At 43.2% G+C, this 21,472-nt stretch overlaps 2 protein-coding genes across 7 annotated transcripts in view; one reads left to right on the forward strand and one right to left on the reverse strand.

Moving 5' to 3' along the window:
• Nucleotides 1–193: 193 nt before the first annotated feature.
• On the reverse strand, nt 194–13,785 carry FAIM (Fas apoptotic inhibitory molecule). Of its 6 annotated transcripts, none has more exons than XM_046001383.1 (6): nt 13,660–13,744; nt 8,919–8,977; nt 7,692–7,824; nt 7,078–7,306; nt 3,567–3,616; nt 194–645 (listed from the first exon to the last, which is right to left on the reverse strand). In XM_046001383.1, exons 2-6 carry the CDS (start codon nt 8,960–8,962, stop codon nt 496–498), a joined length of 606 nt encoding a protein of 201 aa, XP_045857339.1. In that variant the 5' UTR covers nt 8,963–8,977; nt 13,660–13,744; the 3' UTR covers nt 194–495. The 6 variants fall into 6 exon arrangements, with proteins under 6 accessions (XP_045857339.1, XP_045857338.1, XP_045857343.1 ...); XM_046001382.1 differs by lacking the exon at nt 13,660–13,744 and adding an exon at nt 13,496–13,563; XM_046001387.1 differs by lacking the exon at nt 8,919–8,977 and having other exon boundaries at nt 13,660–13,785.
• A 145-nt stretch (nt 13,786–13,930) lies between these two features.
• CEP70 (centrosomal protein 70) overlaps nt 13,931–21,472 on the forward strand; it is a 128,870-nt gene continuing 121,328 nt past the window's right edge. Inside the window, exon 1 of the mRNA XM_046001372.1 lies at nt 13,931–14,063. The gene's annotated coding sequence lies outside the window, so the exon portion shown is untranslated. The remainder of the gene's footprint in view (nt 14,064–21,472) is intronic.

The following is a 21,472-nucleotide window of genomic DNA, read 5'->3' on the forward strand; positions in this document are numbered from 1 at the left end:
TTGATTTTGTCTCAGGTGATGATCTTTGGGTCATGAAGTCGAGCCCTGCATCAGGCTCTGTGCAGCGCACGGATTCTGCTTGAGATTCTCTCTCTCTGCCCCCTCCCCTGGTTCATGTGCTCTCTCTCTAAAATAAAAATTGTTTTTTTCAAGGAACATACCCATTTTTAGAAACACAGATTAAGCAGCACCAATTTTATTTTATAGCATTTATTATAGTAAAAGTTCCTCTTGTAAAACACGAGTGATTTTGGTCCATATCTTATTTTTCCATTTGGCTTTAAAACACTTTACATCATTTACAAAATAAACTGCAATTTTTATGATTGTACATAATTTTTTTGACCCTTGGAATATTACAGTTTCAAGTAACTAAAAAACAAACACCTGGGAGACTAAGTGTACTGAAAAGTACATATTGAACATATTTAATTACCACAGTAATTTCAAAGTCTTGATCTTTACATCTTAAGATTAAAATTCATTATCACGAAGTCATTCAAGAATCTCTGGAATTTCTCTATTATCCACAATGAGGCTATGGATAATCCCTTCTTTCCGCTTCCCACTACTGACAGCCTTTATGTAACAGTCATGGTTCCCAACACTGAAGTGCGTTTCAGTCCCGTCATCTACAAACTCACCCTAGGTCAACAAAAGAAGGAGGAATTAGTGTTCCAGAAACATTTCTCTTTGTCTAGAGTATCAACACTAAAAAGGGTGGTATAATGAAGTATCAATTAAAGTCAGAAGCTTGTATCATTAGATGCTTTTCCATGTCTGCTGTGAACTGAACATTTCTTATTTGTACCCGCTTACTATCTTGAACAATCTTCAGTTTCAGAGGGGAAAAAGAGCCCTTATGTCTTATGGCTGTGTGTCTGTAACACGCACTATGAGACAACACTGACTCCTAGCGCACAAACGGGAAGCGTGACCGGCGGCACTTACTTTGTGCCGAGTCCCTTGCTCTGTGCCGAGAACAGTGCGCGCATTACTTCACCGCACCTGACAGCAGCACCATTACTCTCCTCACTGTACAGACCCGGGCACCGAGGCACGGAGCGGCAAAATAACTGTGGGAAGCCCCCGTCAGGAAGGGATCGAATGCTCTCAGCCCCTCCGGAAACCCAATTCCTCAGAATGCAAGGTGACTTACAGTTAGACACACAGATAACAAGACCAAGCACTCCCCAAGCTCACCCGGTTCTGTCCGCCACAGCAGCTACCAGCCGCGCGTGGCAGTCAAGCACGTGAAATGTGCTGAGTCTGAAATGCCCTGTGCTGCTTCAGTGCAAAACAGACACGGAGTGTGGGAGACTTAGAATGAAACAGGAATGTAAAATAAGTCTAAAAACTTTTTATACTGATGTTAAATTATAATATTTTGAATATATACCTGTGGGTCATATTATATTTTTACTGAACAGGAGTTAATCCAGAGTAAAAAGATAGGGGCCAGGTAGTGCAGAGAAGAAAGGAAGAACAGGAGGCTTTGAGGCTGAAAGTGGAATATGCCAGAAAGCAAAGAAAGCAAAACCAGACTTCAAACTTGGCCACGAGCTTCCTGGCAGCTGGACCCGACCGAGCGAGGCCCCACAGCCATTACCCAGCCTGAGACAGCACAGGCCGCCCCAGGGAGAGTTTTTTCTGAGCTATGGGGAGATCTTGGCCCATAGCTCTTTACCGGAGGAGTACTGGCACCACCACAAGGACCCTGCGGGTGCAGAATTTGCCAGATACACAATCTTGGTCATGATGCTTTGAGATGGAAAGAAAAAGGAGGAGATAAACTGTAGCTCGCGGGCAGCAAGAGCAGGTGAGCACCTACTGGGGAAGGCTGCCCAGATGCGGAGCTGCAGAAACTACTCTGCAAATTCAGTTTCAGTTATGGTGAGGAGGCAACTGGGTTGTAAAGAGCTATTGTCCAAACACCTGTGGTTTCTTGCTAATTACTGAGGAACAAAGACATTATGGAAGAGCATGACTTTGAACTTCGTATTTATTTACAACCACATTCTTAATATCACAAAACGTCTCTTTACACTTGCACTGGAGAATTCCTTGAGGGGGAGGGAACAGGATTCAAAACTGCCAATCTGGCATCTAGAGAATTCCAGGGAAGGAAAGAAAGGACAGGAAGGACCAGTAGGTGCCTGATCCATGCTAATGATAACTGAAGCTATTCCATAGGGGCCATAAAACACTGAAGAACTCTCCAAACCTCTCTGCATAAGAGAAGTCTGGATCAGTGGACTGAACCCAGAGAGCTGTAGATTCTAACCAGTAGATCTAACCCTGCCCAAGCTCTGGCGGCGGATTCTGAGTGAGCCCTGATTCAATAACCCTTCAAGAATTCAAACCAGGATTCAGAAAGAGACAAGCATCTCTTTTTGTAGCGTTTGATTTCTAGCACAGGCACTTCCTCAGAAGCAGACAGCCACAAGACCCAGCAGGCAGGTCCTAGATAGCAGCTGAACAAACTCATCCCAGACCTCCTGCCCTCCGAGCACTGCCCCTCACCTCCCTGCACCTGCCCCAGACGAAGGAGACAAGGGCAGCACCCACCATGGGCAACTAGCTAAACCTGACTAGAGCAGAGTGGGTCCCATTATCTCTGGGCCTGGTGTTCATGTCGGAAGCCAGCATGAAATGTGGGGACAGAGGACAGTACCTCTGGCTTGCCAGCAGACTCCCCAGCCCTGGCGAATTCCCACCCGGGTGCAGCCCCCAGTCCCACGCTCCACGCTTCGCTTGATGGTCTCGTCTGCTTCTGCTCGCTCCCTGTGCTACGCACACCGCTATTTCATTCTCGCTGAAATCACTCCATAGTCACCCCGCCCATGGCCACAGTGGTGCAAGCAGCTGCCAGCAAAGCCAGACACTGTGGGGCTAGATGTGGATGTCATTATGCTTGGCCACAATGAGTGGGGTAGCCTCTGGGCACTGCTGGTCTACACATTCCACCTGTCTTCTGGGGTTGGTGACAGGGCCCTTTCCTATCTGCCTTTGTGTCATCTGACATGTGTATATCCCTTCTTTTTTAAAAACTCCACTTTTAGAAAAGTCCTATCTGCTTTGAGGGTATGGTGTAAAGCCTTCCTATTTCAAGCATGACCCATGGGGCGACATACAGCATTGGTACCAGGGGAAATGTTAGAATCTGCATTTTAACAAGATCCCAGGTGATTCCTACATATGCAGGTTTGAGGAGCTGTGGAATGAAGCCCGACCTTAACTTGGACAAACACAGGAGGACGCCAGCCTCTGTGGGGCAGTTTTTGATGGATGTGTGAATTCCTTTTAGGACAGAGCCTGGTGCAGGAGAGGAAAGGCAGCATGTGAGCTGGGGTCAGCTCTCAAGAGAAGGTGTTTCCAACCCCTCCCTGCCCCAGGCGCTCTCCTGGAAAGGTCTCCAGAATTTAAGTCAGGAGTACTTCATCTCTTTCTTGTTCTTAACCTAGAGGACCTTGGTTAATGATCAATCTCCATCATTAGGAAGCGCAGCAACACTTCAGTGGCAACCCTGAGCCACGGCACTAAGAGTAATCAAAGGGTCAACTTACCGCCGTCTCCATTCTTTTACCGTTGCTCCATACATCCATAGTGTCTTTTTCTGTAAAAGCAACAACAACAGCGTAAGTTATAATCTATGACTCAGACATGAAATTAACTCTTTATTGTTTTAAAAGAAGTTTGATATACCGGACTTCTAAAACTCCATTAACTTTTCATGGCTTTCCAATTTTTCTAAATTTGAAGAAACTGTTTACTCTTAGTTCACAAAATAAAAATGAAACAAAATAATGTTTTAAGAAATGATCAGGGCCTCAGCACAAATGGGTGAAGCCTTGTTGAACAAAATAAACACTGCAACACAAACTTCGGGATTAAGGACACACAGGAATGACTGTGAGGAGGGCCCTCACCACAGACTGTTGTCAGTGACCAGATACTCCCCCAACGCCTTGCACACAGAGCCCAGTGGCTGACAGTGCAAAGAGTCACTGAGGAAGGCTGTGACAGGGTTCATGGAGGATGGACAGCATTCCGACTTAGAAATCTAACCTTAAATCTCCTACTGGAGGGCCCAATAATCTCTATTCATTTGTGCAATGATTTCATTTCGGGGGAAAATTTTTGGATCATAAGGAAAAACCCAGGCATCCCTGCTGGACTGTGCGGACTCTGTGGAGCAAACTGCTACCATGAGCCACCTGGCCCTTACTTCAGGTGTCACCAGGGCTCGCTCTGGGAGGCATGCACATGTGTGCAAGTCGCACAGACGCGTGTGCATTTTGGGGGAGGATCCCCAGACCCAAGTGTGAATATCAGTGTTCTGGTGGGCGGCGGGGGAGAAGACTGCACTCATCAAGCCCCCACAAGGTGAGCTGTGGGCATTAGAAGAAGCCTAGAATGGGGGCCTGTGCACATGTGAGAAGCCTGGCGGTCAAAAACTCGCCTGCGGGTCGCGGCTGAGGTGCCAGGCAGGGGCTCCATTCTGACGGTCTCTCTACTCCAGGAACACAGTCTAGTGGGGACTCTCTTCTCCCCACACCTTGAGACGGGAGCCTCAGAGAACACAGATAGGCCTTCGAGTGGGGCTAAAGGAGAGAGAGGCCAAGGGGTCCAGGAGATGTGGGCCATGGTTGCCCTAGTGGCAACCTAGTGGCAGCCTGCGGTGCGTATCAACAGCAGCAGCTGTGGGGAAACCGAGCTCGTCCCAACACCCGAGCAGAGGACACACTGCTGAAGTAAACCTTGATGGCGGTGAAGACTGGAATTTATTTAGTTTGCCTACTGAACTCAGACCTTCTACAAAGCTATTATTAGTGTGCCTCTGAAGAAATTTAACCCAAAAGACAAGAGAGAAAAATGCAATACATTTAACTATGTAAAAGTAAAAAATATTTCTACATCATTTAAGAAAACACATACGTGCATAAGCAAGGTCGTACAATTAATGACAAAGTGGAAAAAATAAGCAAAGCTCACAGCACAGACAAAAGTCTAATCTTACTAACATAAAGACTCTGAGTAATCAACAAGAAAAAGACCAACAACACAAAAGAAAGTAGGTCAAAGGACATGAAGATGCATTCTCAGGAAAGAAAAAAGGACCTCAAATGTGAAAAGATGTTCAACTTCACTTAATTCTGAAAAAGGCAAATAAAACCAACTCTGAAATGTCATTTTTCATGTAGCAGAATATTTTTAAAAATTTAAGATCTGATAGCATGCTCAGCTGGAGAACCTGTGGAGAAATGGGTACTGGGAGCATAAAACAGTAAAAACACCAGGAGAGGCAATGTTTGACAAACACCATGTGCCTCTTGATATAATAAAACTATAGTCTTGCCAAAAAAAAAAAAAAAAAAAAAAATCAAACCTAAATTTACCAATTCTTCAGTCAACTAACAATGTATGGGAAATATAAGAAACAGAGAAGAGGGACTACCTGGCTGGCTCAGTTGATAGAGCATGTGACTCTTGATCTTGGGTTGTAAGTTCAAATCCCACTTTGGGTGCAGAAATTACTTAAAATAAAAATTATAAATTATATATATATTTTTAAAAAAAAGAAAGAGAAAGAGAAACATCACAGAAGTGCTATCAACAAAATCCAGACCACAGGAAACTCTTCAAGACAAACTGATCTAGTTTCTTCAATAAATAAGCTATATAGGAGTTTCTGTTTGTTTTTCCCAACTATGTGCATTTAATTACTGGATTAATAATAATAATAATAAATAATAAATAATAATAAATAATAATAATAATAAACTTTTTTTTTAAGTTTATTTAAGTGATTTCTATACCCAGTGTGGGACTTGAGCACCCTGAGATTAAGAGTCATGTGCTCCACCAACTGAGCCAGCCAGTTCCCCAAACATTTTTCACTTTTTTAAGAAAATATTTTATTTATTTATTTGAGAGAGAAAGAGGAAACTGAGCAGGAGACAGAGGGAGAGAAAATCTGAAGCAGACTCTGCAATGAGCACGGAGCCCAACATGGGGCTTGATCCTGACCAATGGTGAGATCATGACCTGAGCTGAAACCAAGAGTCAGAGGCTTAACCAAGAACTACCCAGGTGCCCCCACATTTTTCATTCTTAAATTTTTTTTAAAAGTACATGGTAGCATTTGAATAGACTGTAGACTCCTTAAAGGCATGGACAACATCTCTTTTTCTACTACATACTATAGTATGCTAACTGGTATTTAGCAGGTACTCAATATTATCTAAATAAGTAAATCAGTGAATTACTGAGATAATCCAAATTGTCTTAACTTTAGTGATATGAGAAGCAGGAAATACTGGGAGACCAAAAGAGAGGAAAGATAGCAACTTGTAAATATTTTACAGGCCCGGTAGAAACGACATAGATGGTAATCTGTAATAACAGAACTTAGCTTAAAGATCAATGGCTTAGGGGCGCCTGGGTGGCTCAGTGGGTTAAAGCCTCTGCCTTCAGCTCAGGTCATGATCCCAGGGTCCTGGGATCGAGACCTGCATGGGGCTCTCTGCTCAGCGGGGAGCATGCTTCCTCCTCTCTCTCTCTGCCTGCCTCTCTGCCTACTTGTGGTCTCTGTCCATCAAATAAATAAATAAAATCTTTAAAAAAAAAAAATTAATGGCTTATTATTCTTTATTTTGTAATCTACTTTATCTGGACTTTGACAATTTTGAGTACTAAATTTACAGTACTAAAGTGCTTGCTACCTACAGAAAAATTCCCTTGTTACTGATCAATCTTAAATTTCCAACTGTCTCTAAACATCATTTTAAAGAGAAGTAAAATAATGACAATAATAGAAAATATCAATAATAAATAATAATACATTATTATTTCTTTTTTTAAACCTGTTTATAATCCTCAAATCTATCACTACAAAATCTGGCTCTCATATAAATCAGTCATTTAAATGAATACTTCGTTCACATGGGACACATCAGAAATACACCTACACATACTTACACTCTCTAATGCAAAGCTCCTATAAAGGGTCTGGATACCTTTTTTAACAACCACCATAAAAAGCCAATAAATTCTGCAGAAATAGCACTCACTTACCCAACACAATTCTAAAGTCCTCACCATCCAAACGTAATACCCAAGTATGGGTGGTTTTTGACCTGTTCTCCATATACTTCTTGAGACTTTTCCCATTAATTTCCAGAGTATATTCATATGCAAATCCACTGACAGCATCTATATTGATGGTTGCTTTTGTCTTTGCAGCTCCAACGCAAAAGGTTTCTTTGCCCACTAGTTTGAACATCCATTCTTTTCTTATCTCTTCCTAAGCAACAAAATATGAAAGTTAAAAACACACAAATGGAAGAAAAGTTAGTATTTAGCTTTAGAAATGCTGTAATTAAAGTGAGTAATAGCAATGTTATTTAGATGTAATTTTATTACTTCATGATTCAAGTATTTTAGGAAATAAAAGCACTTGAAGTTTAAGTGTTATACTCTATGAACTCTATAAGTCTTACCAGTTTAGTGTTATACTCTATGAACTCTATAAGTCTTATTAGTTTTCTTTGTCCAGCAACATGATCCAGGCCCAAATATAAAGATAAGCAATGTAAGAGAAAAGCCTTGAATTTACATATGAAGAATCTATGTTAACAAATTCAAGCTTCTATGTATGCCATATTCTACAAAGTAACCTGTTTTCCTACCTTCCCATCTACATATACCACTCGTTTGCCTGATGTGGTTCCATGTTCAAACTCGATCTTATGGACTCCATCACTTAAAGCGACATCCCAAACGGCTACGAGATCTGTCATTTTCTCCAGGCTATAAGGAGGGCTAAGGGAATAAAATAAAGCAATTACTATAGGCCAAAAGCAGTAAGAATATAACAAATTAATCTTTCCAGATGATAATATCTGATTTTTTTAAAGCCCTAAAATTACAAGATATTAAAGTGATGGTACCTAAGAATTTCTACTCACAGTACATATAACTATCTTCTCCCTCTCCCGCTTACTCTTTCTTTAAGAAGAAACTACTATATATGGATATATAGTCGGATAATTCCAAACAAAGTCACCTTAATATTAATAGGATTAAGAACCTATCCAGGATAGCATTCTAAGCTGGGCTACAGAATAGTACTTGGAAAGGTCAGAAAAAAGTCTCTACTTCTTCCCTACATCCCCATTTAAAAAGCACAGTATTTAATTCTGGTATTTCTTATTCAGATCCATTCACTCCAAAACAGGAACTCCCCAAACCTTTCATACTTAAACCAGTTAGGATTCATTTTAACAAAAAGGGTTCTAATTTATTATACCGAGAAGAGAAGTCATAGAAGAAATGTCCTATAACAAAAGAAATAAAAATGTATGGAAAATGGTAATTCTTGTCTTTACTACAGTAATCTTATTTAAAAAATAAAGGATTTTTGCCATAGTGCTTTATCTGGCACAACTTAAATACATACTTTTGATATTAATTAATACAAAATATATAATATTTATATCTGTGCCCTGCATGAGTACCATAAATACATTATGTAATACCTACACACAGAATACGGTTGAGCCTGCTCTCTTAACCACATCTTAGTCTTTATTCACTCTAATGTTGTTTGCGTCCTCTACATCAGAAATGGTAAGTGGATTTTATATCATCTCCAAGTGACTGCTGAGAACTTGGGACTAACACAGATTTGGAGACCTTACATCCAGGCCCCATGGGAAAAGATGTGTGCCATTAGCAGCCACCTCCATTCCAGGTGTTTACTACCCTTGCTCTAAGTCACAGAAAAGCAAAACCATGTAATCTGTAAGTTTAAAAAATGTGTCCTTAACAAAGTAGACTGGATAAATAACACCTGAGTAATTAAAACAACCCTGAAAGTTTCAAGAGCTAATTTTATTGCCACGCAAGACATTTACCTTTCATCATCTTCAAAGATAGGACTGTCATCTCCAGATGCCATGGTTGGCAAAACAGTCTTTAATCCAATTAGCAGGCAGGAAAGAAAAAAGCAGAATTGCAGCAAAGAAAGATTGAGAGCAACAAAGAGAACATCTGCAAAGGGTTTTTTTCTAAGTTTGCAATCCATTTCTCAAATTGCATGCAGTTTCTGATGAAACAGCTTATACATACAATAGAATTGCAATCTCCAGTTTTCAGGAAAAGAAATTAAGTCATGCAAATTGGCCTATCATATTTTTCCCTGTTATAAATTTATAACTTCCTAAAACTAGAGAACAGACTCTAGTTTATTTCAAATATGATACTACATCAGAGCTGCAAAAGACCTAGAGTTTATTTCAAATGTGTTACCACATCAGAGCTGCAAGAGACCTACAGACCCAGTCCTCTGGGTCCTACGCTTCTCAAATTGAGGTATAAGGAGCCCCAAGGGTATGAGGCAGTGGGTCAGGGAATACATAAAACTCCAGGATAAACAGTATACATCTTCGGGAAGCATCGATCTTACACGGTGGTAACAAATTTAAAATGCAATCCTAATATTCAGTTTTAGAAGGCTATATATTATGGTAGAATATATAATTTAAAAAATATTTTAGGAGCACCTGACTGGCTCAGTTGGTAGAGCACATGACTCTTGATCTCAGGGTTGTGAGTTCAATCCCCAGGTTGGGGGTAGAGCTTACTTAACTAAAAAAAATAAGTAAAGGGGCGCCTGGGTGGCTCAGTGTGTTAAGCCGCTGCCTTCGGCTCAGGTCATGATCTCAGGGTCCTGGGATCGAGTCCCGCATCGGGCTCTCTGCTCAGCGGGAAGCCTGCTTCCCTCTCTCTCTCTCTGCCTGCCTCTCTATCTGCTTGTGATCTCTCTCTGTCAAATAAATAAATAAAATCTTTAAAAAAAAAAATAAGTAAAAAATTAAAAAAAAAATTGTAGATACCTTCGAAGAAATTACTGATTTGCAGGAAGCTACCAAGGATATGCTAGATCACTTTGCAACAGCAAACTTAATCTACCCATTTACTTAAGCCCACTTACTTTACTAGTGCCAATAATGAATCCACAAAATTATGTGGTTTGCTCAGGTCACTAGTAGGGCCTGAGCCAGACTAAAGCCCAGTACTCCCATGCAATTACCTCAGAATTAACTGGGGTGTAATATTAATTAAATTTTACTAAAATCAGAAGCACACATATATTCACTCACACATGCATAGGAAACCCTTCATGTTTGGAGATTTGGGATTAACAGCTGTATCCTTGCCAAACTTACTGAAAAATAACTTCAACTATTTTTTGCTCCCCAGATCTACTCTGGCCTGGCCTTCTCCCTATAGATGTCCAGGAGTGCTCTCTCTTAGTAAAAAATGGGAGATTGCCAAACTTCTTTAGCTGGAAATAGCCAGAAGCCACAAACTGTTTTTAAAAAGATGTTAAAGAAGGGATTAACACTGATAAAAGCAATCCAGCAGCACAGAAAACATAAAAATTTTAGAATAAGAATTAAAGACTCAAATACTTTGTACCTAAAATAAATCCCTCTGTTTTGGGAGCATTTTACAAATTTGTGAATTTTTCTAATCTTAGGAAACCCTAGGGTATCTCCTGTGAAAGGGGAGGGTATCCTGCAACTATAAAAGCAAAGAGAATCCGCAGCAATACAGGAAGCCAAATAGCATAATGTAAATTTGGATAAGCCATCCTTTGCAAATCAGAGTGGGCTTAGGGATCTCATTCAAATTTTGCTTTATAACTTTTAGAGACCCTAGAAAGTTCAGTAATTCACTATTCAAACTTGAAAGAATTGCTCAGTTTTCCATTATAATGAACTTCAATATTATCACACTACAATAAGGCATTGTATCATCTTAATTATAATAACTTTTCATATATAATATAAAAGGCAACACAAATTAGAAAGGAAGTGAGAAATCAAGATCACATTTATTTCTTGAAAATTTTCCCTAAGCCATCGACATTCATTCATATATTCATTTATTTATGGAGTATCTATCTAAAGTGCTGAAAAGTTTTAGAAATAGTGATGGTTGCACAAAATTGTGGATGCACTTAATCCCACTGAACTGTACACTTAAAGACAGTTAAAATGGCAAATTGTATGTGTTATGTATTTCACAACTTAAAAAAATATTGTAATATACAAAAAGACATTGAATTATAGACTTTAAATGGGAGAACTGTATGTATGTGAACTACACCTCGACAAAGTTGGTTTTTTTTTGTTTGTTTGTTTGTTTTTTTTAAAGATTTTATTTATTTGACAGAGAGAAATCACAAGAAAGGCAGGCAGAGAGAGAGGAAGGGAAGCAGGCTCTCCGCTGAGCAGAGAGCCCGATGCGGGACTCGATTCCAGGATCCTGAGATCATGACCTGAGCCGAAGGCAGCGGCTTAACCCACTGAGCCACCCAGGCGCCCATACACCTCAACAAAGTTGTTTAAAGAAAGGAAAGACCCAAGTGCCCTGCTGGTAGTGTTTCTTGGAATGCGACCATTATCTAGAACCAAAAGATGATCACAACTATCCTTGTCTGCAATATCTACCTCACTCATTTGAAAAATGGGAAATACCTGTCACACATCTCCAAGTTGCGAACTGGACTTAATAAACACGTCATACTCTAAATTCATTCACCATGTTAATAGTTATCAGTCACTTACGTGCCAGGCACTGGACTGGACACTAAGCTTAGTGAGAGGCCGTAGAGACCAAAAGATGATTATGACACAGCCATGGGACAGTCCTTGTAATGGGAAGAAGTATAGGACAGAATGGGCCCCCAGAGAAAGGATCCCAGCCCTACCAAATAGGTGGGAAGGCCAGAGAAGACTCTGGTTTAAAACTTGAGAGAAAGGAATTAATCCACTGTCATTCTTTTTTTTTTTTAAAGATCTTATTTATTTATTTGACAGACAGAGAAGCAGGCAGAGAGAGAGGAAGGGAAGCAGGCTCCCTGCTGAGCAGAGAGCCCGATGCGGGGCTCGATCCCAGGACCCTGAGATCATGACCTGAGCCGAAGGCAGAGGCTTTAACCCACTGAGCCACCCAGGCACCCCTCCACTGTCATTCTTAAACTCTTACACATATACTAAATTTTCAGGATCAAGTGACCAAACTGACAAATGATCATTATAAAGAAAACTCCCTCTATTTTAGCACAAAATTTAAAAAATGTAAATGAAGGGGTGTCTGGGTGGCTCAGTCAGTTAAGCATCCAACTCTTTTTTTTTTAAGATTTTTATTTTATTTATTTGACAGACAGAGATCACAAGCAGGCAGAAAGGCAGGCAGAGAGGAAGAGAAGCAGGCTCCCTGCTGAGCAGAGAGCCCGATGTGGGGCTGGATCCCAGGATTCTGGGATCATGAACTGAGCTGAAGACAGAGGCTTTAACCCACTTGATCTCAGCTCAGGCCTTAATCTCAGGGTGCTGAGTCCAAGACCTGCTTTGGACTCCATGCTGGGCATGGAAACTACTTTAAAAATAACAATAAAATAAAAAGAATTTTAAAACAAAAATGTAGATGAAAAGGATGGAAAAACAAATCCCATTTATTTCCACTGGTGAGGATGATGTCACTCACTTGAAACTTTTTACCTGTCTTGGAAGAAAGCTTTTTGAGTAACTAGGCATCAGCATAATCTTTTTAAAAATCTCTTTCCTAGCAGTTCAACGGTCATGTTTCAGAGTAAGACCTATTTATTAAGACGTTTCAGTCTTCATCTGAACCAGTGTGAATTTGCCCTTCACTTGGGTTTAACCGTCCTGGGGGCTGGAATGGCCCGTCCAAGCTAAACCCAAGTCCGTTTTAAAAATTACTAAGATATTCATGGTTCCCATTTCAGCAAAAGCTCCAGGTAAGGCCAGCCACAAGGTCCGTCTTCAACAAACAGGTGTTGACTCTGTGCGTCCAGGCCCATGGGAAGCACTGGGACCTCCAGCAAAGTGCGTCAGGAAGCTCCAGGAGCCAGGTGTCCCCAAAGGCTACCGGAGGTTCAAGAACCGGTAGCTTCTCTGAGGAGCATTTTTACCCGGTAAACCACAGCCCGGCGAGATCCGCTCTAACCAAACCACGCTCCGCACACCAGACCTAACAGGGCTCAACGAACTGCTTCCCGCCTTGGCCACCCGCCGCAAACCACGTTCCCCAGCAGGGAGGGAGCCCGCGGAGTCGGTGGCAGTGCGGTCACCAAACACACTGCACGGCCAGCCCGGGCTCAAGCTGGCGCACGCGAGCGCAGCCCGGGGGGCCCAAGGTCGCACAGAAACACGTGAAGCCAAGGGGAGCTGCGCGTGCCGCACGCTTAGGTGAAGGAGCCGAGTTTCAGCACCTCGCGACCTTGGCTCCGCTCCGGCGTCCAGGAATGAACGGCTGGAATAGTATTATCTTCAGGTCGCAGGGCCTGGCCAGGAAGGAGCGACCCGCAGGCAGCCCTCGACCCCCGGTTCCCGCCTCCGCCTCCGCCTCCGCCCTGGGCCCGGCCGACAGGAAACGCCCAAACGCCCCGGTGCCTCACCCGCCCCGCTCCGGGTCCGCGTAGACACCGCCCACCGCTCGCAGCGCCCGCCGCCGCCGCCGCCCGGAGATGGCCGCCGCCGCCGCGCTGCAGCCGGGACGCCGGGGCTGCGCGCAGGGGCTTCTGGGGCCCGGCCCGGGGCCTCCCCACCTCGCGGGGCTTACCTGGCCGCCCGGCACCACGGCAGGTTCTGCGCCGCGCAGCGCGCGGGTTCCGGCTCCGCCACCCAGGCCGCGTGGCCTTGCTCCCCTCGCCGTGAAGCGGGCGCCTCCTCCTCGGAAGCTGAAAGCTCGGCCGCCGCCAGTTGCAAGCGCGCCGACTCCGTGGCGCTTCGGGTCCCCTGAGGTGCCCAGCGCGGCCGCCACCCGCCCCCGAGCGCCGTGGACGCAACCCCGCGCGCTGCCTCGGCGGAGGGCTTGGCGCTCTCTGCAGGAGCCTTACCTCACCCCAAACCCCAAACCTTAAGCCCTGGCTGGTGGGACCCGCTGATAGAAGGCGCGGGGCCGGGCGCCGGGGACACCTTGGTGGCAAAAACAGACCCTGTGTCTGCTCTGAAGCCACTGGGCAGGTAAATCTGATTATGGCACTCGCCCCTTGAAATCTCTTTGTGGGTTCTGGTTCCTTCTGCAAGACCCAAGCTCCTTAAGGCACGCATGAGGCTCCATGTAGCTCTCAATGATGCAAGCTTTTTCTCTCCGCGCGCCTCTGCAGATGCTCTCCCTTCTGCTGGGCATTCCTCCCTGCCTCTTCCCTTAGTTAGCCTCCACTTTGCTGTTGAGCTTGCTGCAGGACAGATAATTTTTTTTTTTAAGATTTTATTTATTTATTTGTCAGAGAGAGAGAGAGAGCACTGGCAGGCGGAGGCAGAGGGAGGGGCAGGCTCCCTGCCGAGCACGGAGCCCGATGTGGGACTCGATCCCAGGTCGCTGGGATCATGTCCTGAGCCGAAGGCAGCGGCTTAACCAACTGAGCCACCCAGGTGCCCCGGGACATATAATTTTTTAAGGAAAATTATCCAGACCCTGAACCCTTAGAATTCTCCTTAGCCCTTGTCGGGGTGTGCAGTTATTTCTGTAATTTTTTTTTAATTTTTTTTTTTTTTCTTTTTTACAGAGAGAGAGAGAGAGATCACAAGTAGACAGAGAGGCAGGCAGAGAGAGAGAGAGGGAAGCAGGCTCCCTGCAGAGCAGAGAGCCCGATGCGGGGCTCGATCCCAGGACCCTGAGATCATGACCTGAGCGGAAGGCAGAGAATTAACCCACTGAGCCACCCAGGCGCCCCTATTTCTGTAATTTTTGCTTCATGGGTAACTTAGTAGTGGACTGAGGTTCTTGAAGGCAGGGGCTGGGGCTGCTTGGCTTTCACTCTTGTATCTCGCACGTCTTCACATAGTAGGCTCTGATAAATCCTTGTTTATGTGGAGCATGCCTGGGTAAGTTTCAGGTGGTTTCCATTTTTGCGGCCAGCGGAGAGGGAGGAGAGTTGTTGAGTGGACCATTTGAGGAGGTCAGTGAGTGGTCCCGGGGACAATAATATACGGACATTTGACTGTATTCTGGTGGGGACTCTGACGGCCCAGAAGATTGGGAGGGCATGGACGCCTCCATGCCCTATTGTGTAATTTCTTCCTCCCTCTTGAGGTTAATACAAAGGATAGTTTTATCTTTAGGGTTGGTAGAGTCGAAGTCATTTCTAAATGCTGAGCAAGTATGTGAGAGAAGGGGGATAGAGACACAACAAGGAACAACCTATTAAGTTAATCAGTCTGCAAAGTAATAATGACTGAATTCTTAAGCAAATTATGTCATAAGGATTCTGCTTTGTGAGCATGGATTTTTTGTTTGCAACCCTGTACTGAAAGCTTCTGGAAGACAAAGACTTTTCATATTTGTATTTTCTTCTAAACCAGTGTCTTGAGCAGAGAATTTTCAATAAATAATTGTTGAAAGAGTGAGGTAGGGGGGAAAAGGTAAAAGGCCCCAGAGTGGAAATTTCCAGCGATGGGATAAGGCTAGCTGAATCATATTCCTAATTACTTTTTTCTAGTCCTTATTTCTTCTAAGAAACAATGCTGAGTTGTTGGGCTAGGATCAAGAAACCCTGGTTGGGGAGCAGCTCAGTGATACCGTTTAATAAAGGATCATATTTTCTTATAAAACTTCAGGCATCTGGATATCCTTTATAAGACCAGTAAGATGTTGTTTATTGGATGCTTGCTATGTCCTTACATACTGTTGCCTGTATTTTTCACAACAGCCCAGTACTTACATTACAGAGGCCCAAAGCCCTTCAGAAATTACAGGGCCAGCATGTAGAGCCAGACCTGTCATGTTAACAGGGCCCGTGATGACAAAAGGGTTAAATGTGCTTGAAGAAATATCTAGGCCCTTCCTTAGAGGCCTGGGAAGCTCCTTTGCCCACAGAGCACAGAGCACTGAGGTGCACTCGTGTTTGCACCAAGAATACTCAGTGCAATCTGATTCCGCAGGGGGCTTGTTCTGTGTCACTGTTTTCTCTTTGGTATAATTCCTGGGATACCTGAATTGAGGAACATACCAGTTTGGGTTACATTTTCCACTTACTCATTCCCGGGGACCAGGACACTGATGGTAGCATTAGTCACTTGTTACTAGACAGAACTGTTACAAAAAGAAAGTCTGAAGAAAATACTGTGAAAGGTAGTGAACTTGAGTATAAAATGTGTTCAGTCAAGCTGATCCTGCTTTTGACTTGATTTTTTCCCCCCGCCAAGGTTATCTCTGTGCCCAATATGGGGCTCAAACTCACAACCACAAGATCAAGAGTCACATGCTTTCCTTACAGAGCCAGCCAGGTGACCCATGCTTTTGACTTTATTCTCATTCATAGATTATTTCCTTGTTTCCCAGGGTACCTAGATGCTGTTCTTAACCTCTTAAACTGCCTCTCACCAGTTTGCCCTTTGACATCAGTGACTGATTGATGGACTGCTTTTTTAAAGATTTTATTTTTAAGTAATCTCTACACCCAACGTGGGGCTTGAACTTAGAACCCTGAGATCAAGAGTCATATCCTCTACTGACTGAACCAGCCAGGCCATCAGTGACATAATTTAAGAGAGTAACAAAATGTTTTCATCACCATTCTCCATGCTTTTATTTGGCCTCCTTTTGAAAAAGGAATTGTTAATGCATTGACTGATTTTCTGAACTCACTTTTTTTTTTTTTTAAAGATTTTATTTATTTCTTTGACAGAGAGAGATCACAAGCAGGCAGAGAGGCAGGCAGAGAGAGAGGAGGAAGCAGGCTCCCCGCTGAGCAGAGAGCCCGATGCGGGGCTCGATCCCAGGACCCTGAGATCATGACCCGAGCCGAAGGCAGCGGCTTAATCCACTGAGCCACCCAGGCGCCCCCTGAACTCACTTTTTAAAGAACGTGAATGGAGATCAAAATAAAAGGGAAAAGTTACATAGTCTGATACCAACAAGACTTAAAATTCTCCACATGCCATTCCAGTATTGGTTCAGCCTGATTACTGGCGATATGTTTATAGGAGGAAGAATCAGGGCTTTAGAGACAAGCCCTGGGCCTTGAATTCTGGACTCAGAGGATGGATTGTGTGTCAGAACCAAAGCTGGTACCCACAGTCTCCTGCTGCTGGCCGGGGTGCTGCTGCTTAGACATCTTCCCCTCAGCCCAAGAACGCTGTGGCTCTACCTACGCAAACACAGCAAGTGGGGAAGCAGTGAAACAATGTGATTTTGCAAAACATCAAACAAGAGAAGCTTGACAATTTCAGGAGAATGTAGGCTTTGGTTTGAGTCATGTGGAGTGTGGGGTCTGTAGATACACCCTTAATTAGAGCCAAGAACCAAAGGAAGGCAGTACAGACTCACATTCCAGTTGGTTAAGACTTGGTAAAAATTTGTATTGTGTTTATTTAGAGAAATTTAAAAAACATAGAAAAGTATAGAAATTATTATTATTATTTTTTTTTTTTTTAATTTGACAGAGAGAGATCGCAAGTAGACAGAGAGGCAGGCAGAGAGAGAGAGGGAAGCAGGCTCGCCGCCGAGCAGAGAGCCTGATGCGGGACTCGATCCCAGGACCCTGAGATCATGACCTGAGCCGAAGGCAGCGGCTTAACCCACTGAGCCACCCAGGCGCCCGAAAAGTATAGAAATTAATACCCATATTCCTGCTACCTAGAATCGACTGACCATCATTAAATATTGGCTCATTGATTCCGATGGGAGAAAACATTTTGCAGATAAAACACTATTGGATTTGCAAGTCCGGCACTATTACTTGCTTGTCTTCCCCCAAGGCCAATATGAACATGAATTTGATGTTTCTTTCTGAGTCCATTTTCTATAGTTATATAGAAATTATATACAGGAATAGCTCATACCTGTTAGAATGGCTGTTATCAAAAATAAACAGGTGTTGGCAAGGATATGGAGAAAAGGCAACCCTTGTGCACTGTTGGTAGGAATGTAGTTTGGTGCTGCTACTATGGAAAACAGTGTGCAGGTTCCTCAAAAATAGTAAAAATAAGAGTGCCTTGCTGGTTCAGTCGGTTAAGTGTCCTACTCTTGATTTTGGCCGGGGTTATGATCTCAGGGTTGTGAGATGGAGCCTGCCACAGGCTCCTCGCTGGGCATGGAACCTGCTTGAGATTCTTTATCTCCCTCTACCCCACCCTGCCCCTCTAGAAAAAGATTAAAAATGAAACTACCATATGACCCAGCAATTTTACTTTTGGGTATTTGTCTCTCTCTCTCTCTTACACACACACACGCACACACACACACACACACAGACATGAATACTATTATTAAGCCATAAAAAAGAAGGAAATTCTGCCATTTGTGATAACATGGATGGACCTCAAGGACACTATTCTAAGTGAAATAAGTCAAAAATGACAACTACTGTATATGTCTCGTATGGGTGGGATCTAAAAACAAAACCAAAAGATTGGTGATCATTAGAGATTGGTGATCATTAGAGGTTGAGGGGGGAGAAATGGGTGGAGGGGTTATAAATTTATTTAAAAAATAATAAAGAAAGGTGTTTTTTGCACTATCCCACTGTATTTAGCTTGTCTCTACTATCTTACCTTTTGCTTTCTATTTGTCCCACCTTTGGTCTGCCTTTTGTTCTCCTTTCTTTCATTCTTTTTTTTTTTTTCCTAAAGATTTATTTATTTGACAGAGAGAAATCACAAGAGAGGCAGGCAGAGAGAGAGGAAGGGAAGCAGGCTCTCCGCTGAGCAGAGAGCCCGATGTGGGACTCGATCCCAGGACCCCGAGATCATGACCTGAGCTGAAGGCAGCGGCTTAACCCACTGAGCCACCCAGGCGCCCCCTTTTCTTTCATTCTTAAAAGTAGCCTGAATTTTTGTTTTCATATTCCACTTTTTCTATCCCCTGGTTTGGAAGTCATTGATTCTATTCCTGTTCTTAGAGAAGCTACCCTTAAAATTTTACATTGCACACTTAAGACAGCCTAGAGATCCCAATTCTCCTTTTAGACAATACAGGTACCTTGGAATACTCTAACTCCAATGGCTGCCCCCTTTCACCTTGTAATCAAGTTTCATTCGAGTCTGTCCTTTTTTCAGCCCGCACATTTGCCTTCCTGATCATTATACTGAATTATACAATGTTTGTTTATATTTATCTGCATGTTTATCATTTTTTCTCAACAACCCTTGCATCTCATACTTGTCTTCTTTGATCGCTTCTTTCTAAAGTACATACTTGGAACTTCTTTTAATGTAGGTCTTTGGTGATTTTTTAAAAAGATTTATTTATTTTAGAGACTGATAGAGAGCATGAGTCGGGGAAGTGGCAGAGGGAGAGAGAGAATCCTCAAGCAGACTCCCTGCTGAAAGCAAAGCCCCAGTTGGGGCTCAGTCCCATGACTCTGAGATCATTACCTGAGCCAAAATCAAGAACTGGCTGCTTAACTGACTGAGCCATCCACATGCCCCGGTCTACTGGTGATTTTTTTTTTTTTTTTTAAAGATTTTATTTATTTATTTGACAGACACAGATCACAAGTAGGCAGAGAGGCAGGCAGAGAGAGAGAGGGAAGCAGGCTCCCTGCTGAGCAGAGAGCCCGATGCGGGACTCGATCCCAGGACCCCGAGATCATGACCCGAGCCGAAGGCAGCGGCTTAACCCACTGAGCCACCCAGGCGCCCCCTACTGGTGATTTTTTTAAAAAACTTTATTTTGAAATAATTGTATCTGGGAGCTAGGGAGAGTCACTGACCTGGAATCACTTTTACATGCTTTCAGGGTCCTATCCAATGCAAGAATCTTGGACTCAGTTCTCCTAGCTTGCTCCTAGCTCTGCCAGCCCTCCTAATTATGCTGAGTAGGCATTTATCAATGGGTAACCCTCCTCTCTAAATTTGTACCCCTCATAGCTTTGGGTCCAGCTCAAAAAATTTTTTCATCTCCTTTGAGAATTCACTTCCTGAAAAACTGGCAATGAAATAAAAATTATGGGTTTCTTTAGCAAAAAAAGAAATTATGAATAAAGGTTCTTGGGCATAATAGAGGCTTGCTTTTATTTTATTTTATTTTTATTTATTTGATAGATCACAAGTAGGCAGAGAGGCAGGCATAGAGGGAGGGGAATGCAGGCTCCCCACTGAGCAGAGAGCCCGATGTGGGGCTGGATCCCAGGACCCTGAGATCATGACCTGAGCCAAAGGCAGAGGCCCAACCCACTGAGCCACCCAGGCGGCCCTAGAGGCTTACTTTAAAAAAATTATTTGAGCTGTGCCCGGCTGGCTCAGTCAGTGGAGCATGCAACTCTTGATCTCACGGTTGTGAGCTGGAGCCGCATGTTGGGTGTAGAGATTACTTAAAAATAAAATCTTAAATAAACAAATATTTGAATGCTGCCATGAATGGCGACTGGAAATCTGTGTGAGAGTAAAACAGGATTGTTGTAGGGAGCTCATTCTTTGGAATTCATATCATCATCATTACATTTATTCAGTATTTGTTGACCATCTGTTCTATGGCAAGTCCTGTGGAGAGAATATTACAATGAACAGCACTGATGTTTTTCCCCACTCATGAAGTTTACATTCTAGTGGAGGAGGCACGAAAAATGAGCAAATAGACTGTGATTAGTTGCTTACAAAATGCCTCCCAAGCATTCCCACTTCCTGGTATTCACATCCTTGTGTAGTCCTCTATTATGTTGGTCTGTGTGATTAATAGCATGTAGAATAAGCGATGAGATGTCACTACCCGGAGGAGGCTCTGAAAAAGACTTCTGCTTATTTCCTAGGTCCTCACACCTTTTCTTGGATCACTCCCTCTGTGGGAAGCTATCATGTTGTGGGGGCTACTCATGCAGCCTGTAGAGAGGCCTGCTTGCTAAGGAACAAACTGAGCCCTGCCAGTAACCACATGAGTGAGTTTGGAAGTGAATCCGTCAGCCCCAGTTGAACCTTGAAATGACTAACTGTGGCTAAACAGGTTGACTGCAACCTCATGAAGGGTTCTGTCCAGACCATCCAGCTAAGCCAGGCCTGTATTCCTGATCCACGGACATGTCAAGATGTTAAATGTTCTAATTTTAGGAATAATTTGTTATGTATCAGTAGATAACTAATACACAGACGGATGAAATAATTGCAAATTGGAATAAATGCCTATACCAATCTTATGGTAGAGCAGTTGTTCATCAAGAGAAGTGATACGGTCAGATAGTTAATGAAATAGGCTTTGGAGCCTGAGTGCTGGTTTCAGATCCTAGCTCTGCCACATATTGGCTGTGTGATCTTAGCAAGTCTCTCTCTTTTTTTTTTTTTAAGATTTTAAATTAATTGATTAATTAATTTTAAAGATTTTATTTATTTATTTGGCAGGCAGAGAGAGAGGAGGAAGCAGGCCCTCTGCTGAGCAGAGAGCCCGATGTGGGGCTGGATCCCAGGACCCTGGGATCATGACCTGAGCCGAAGGCAGA

Source organism: Meles meles, chromosome 4, assembly GCF_922984935.1.
Source record: "Meles meles chromosome 4, mMelMel3.1 paternal haplotype, whole genome shotgun sequence".
Classification (NCBI taxonomy): domain Eukaryota; kingdom Metazoa; phylum Chordata; class Mammalia; order Carnivora; family Mustelidae; genus Meles; species Meles meles.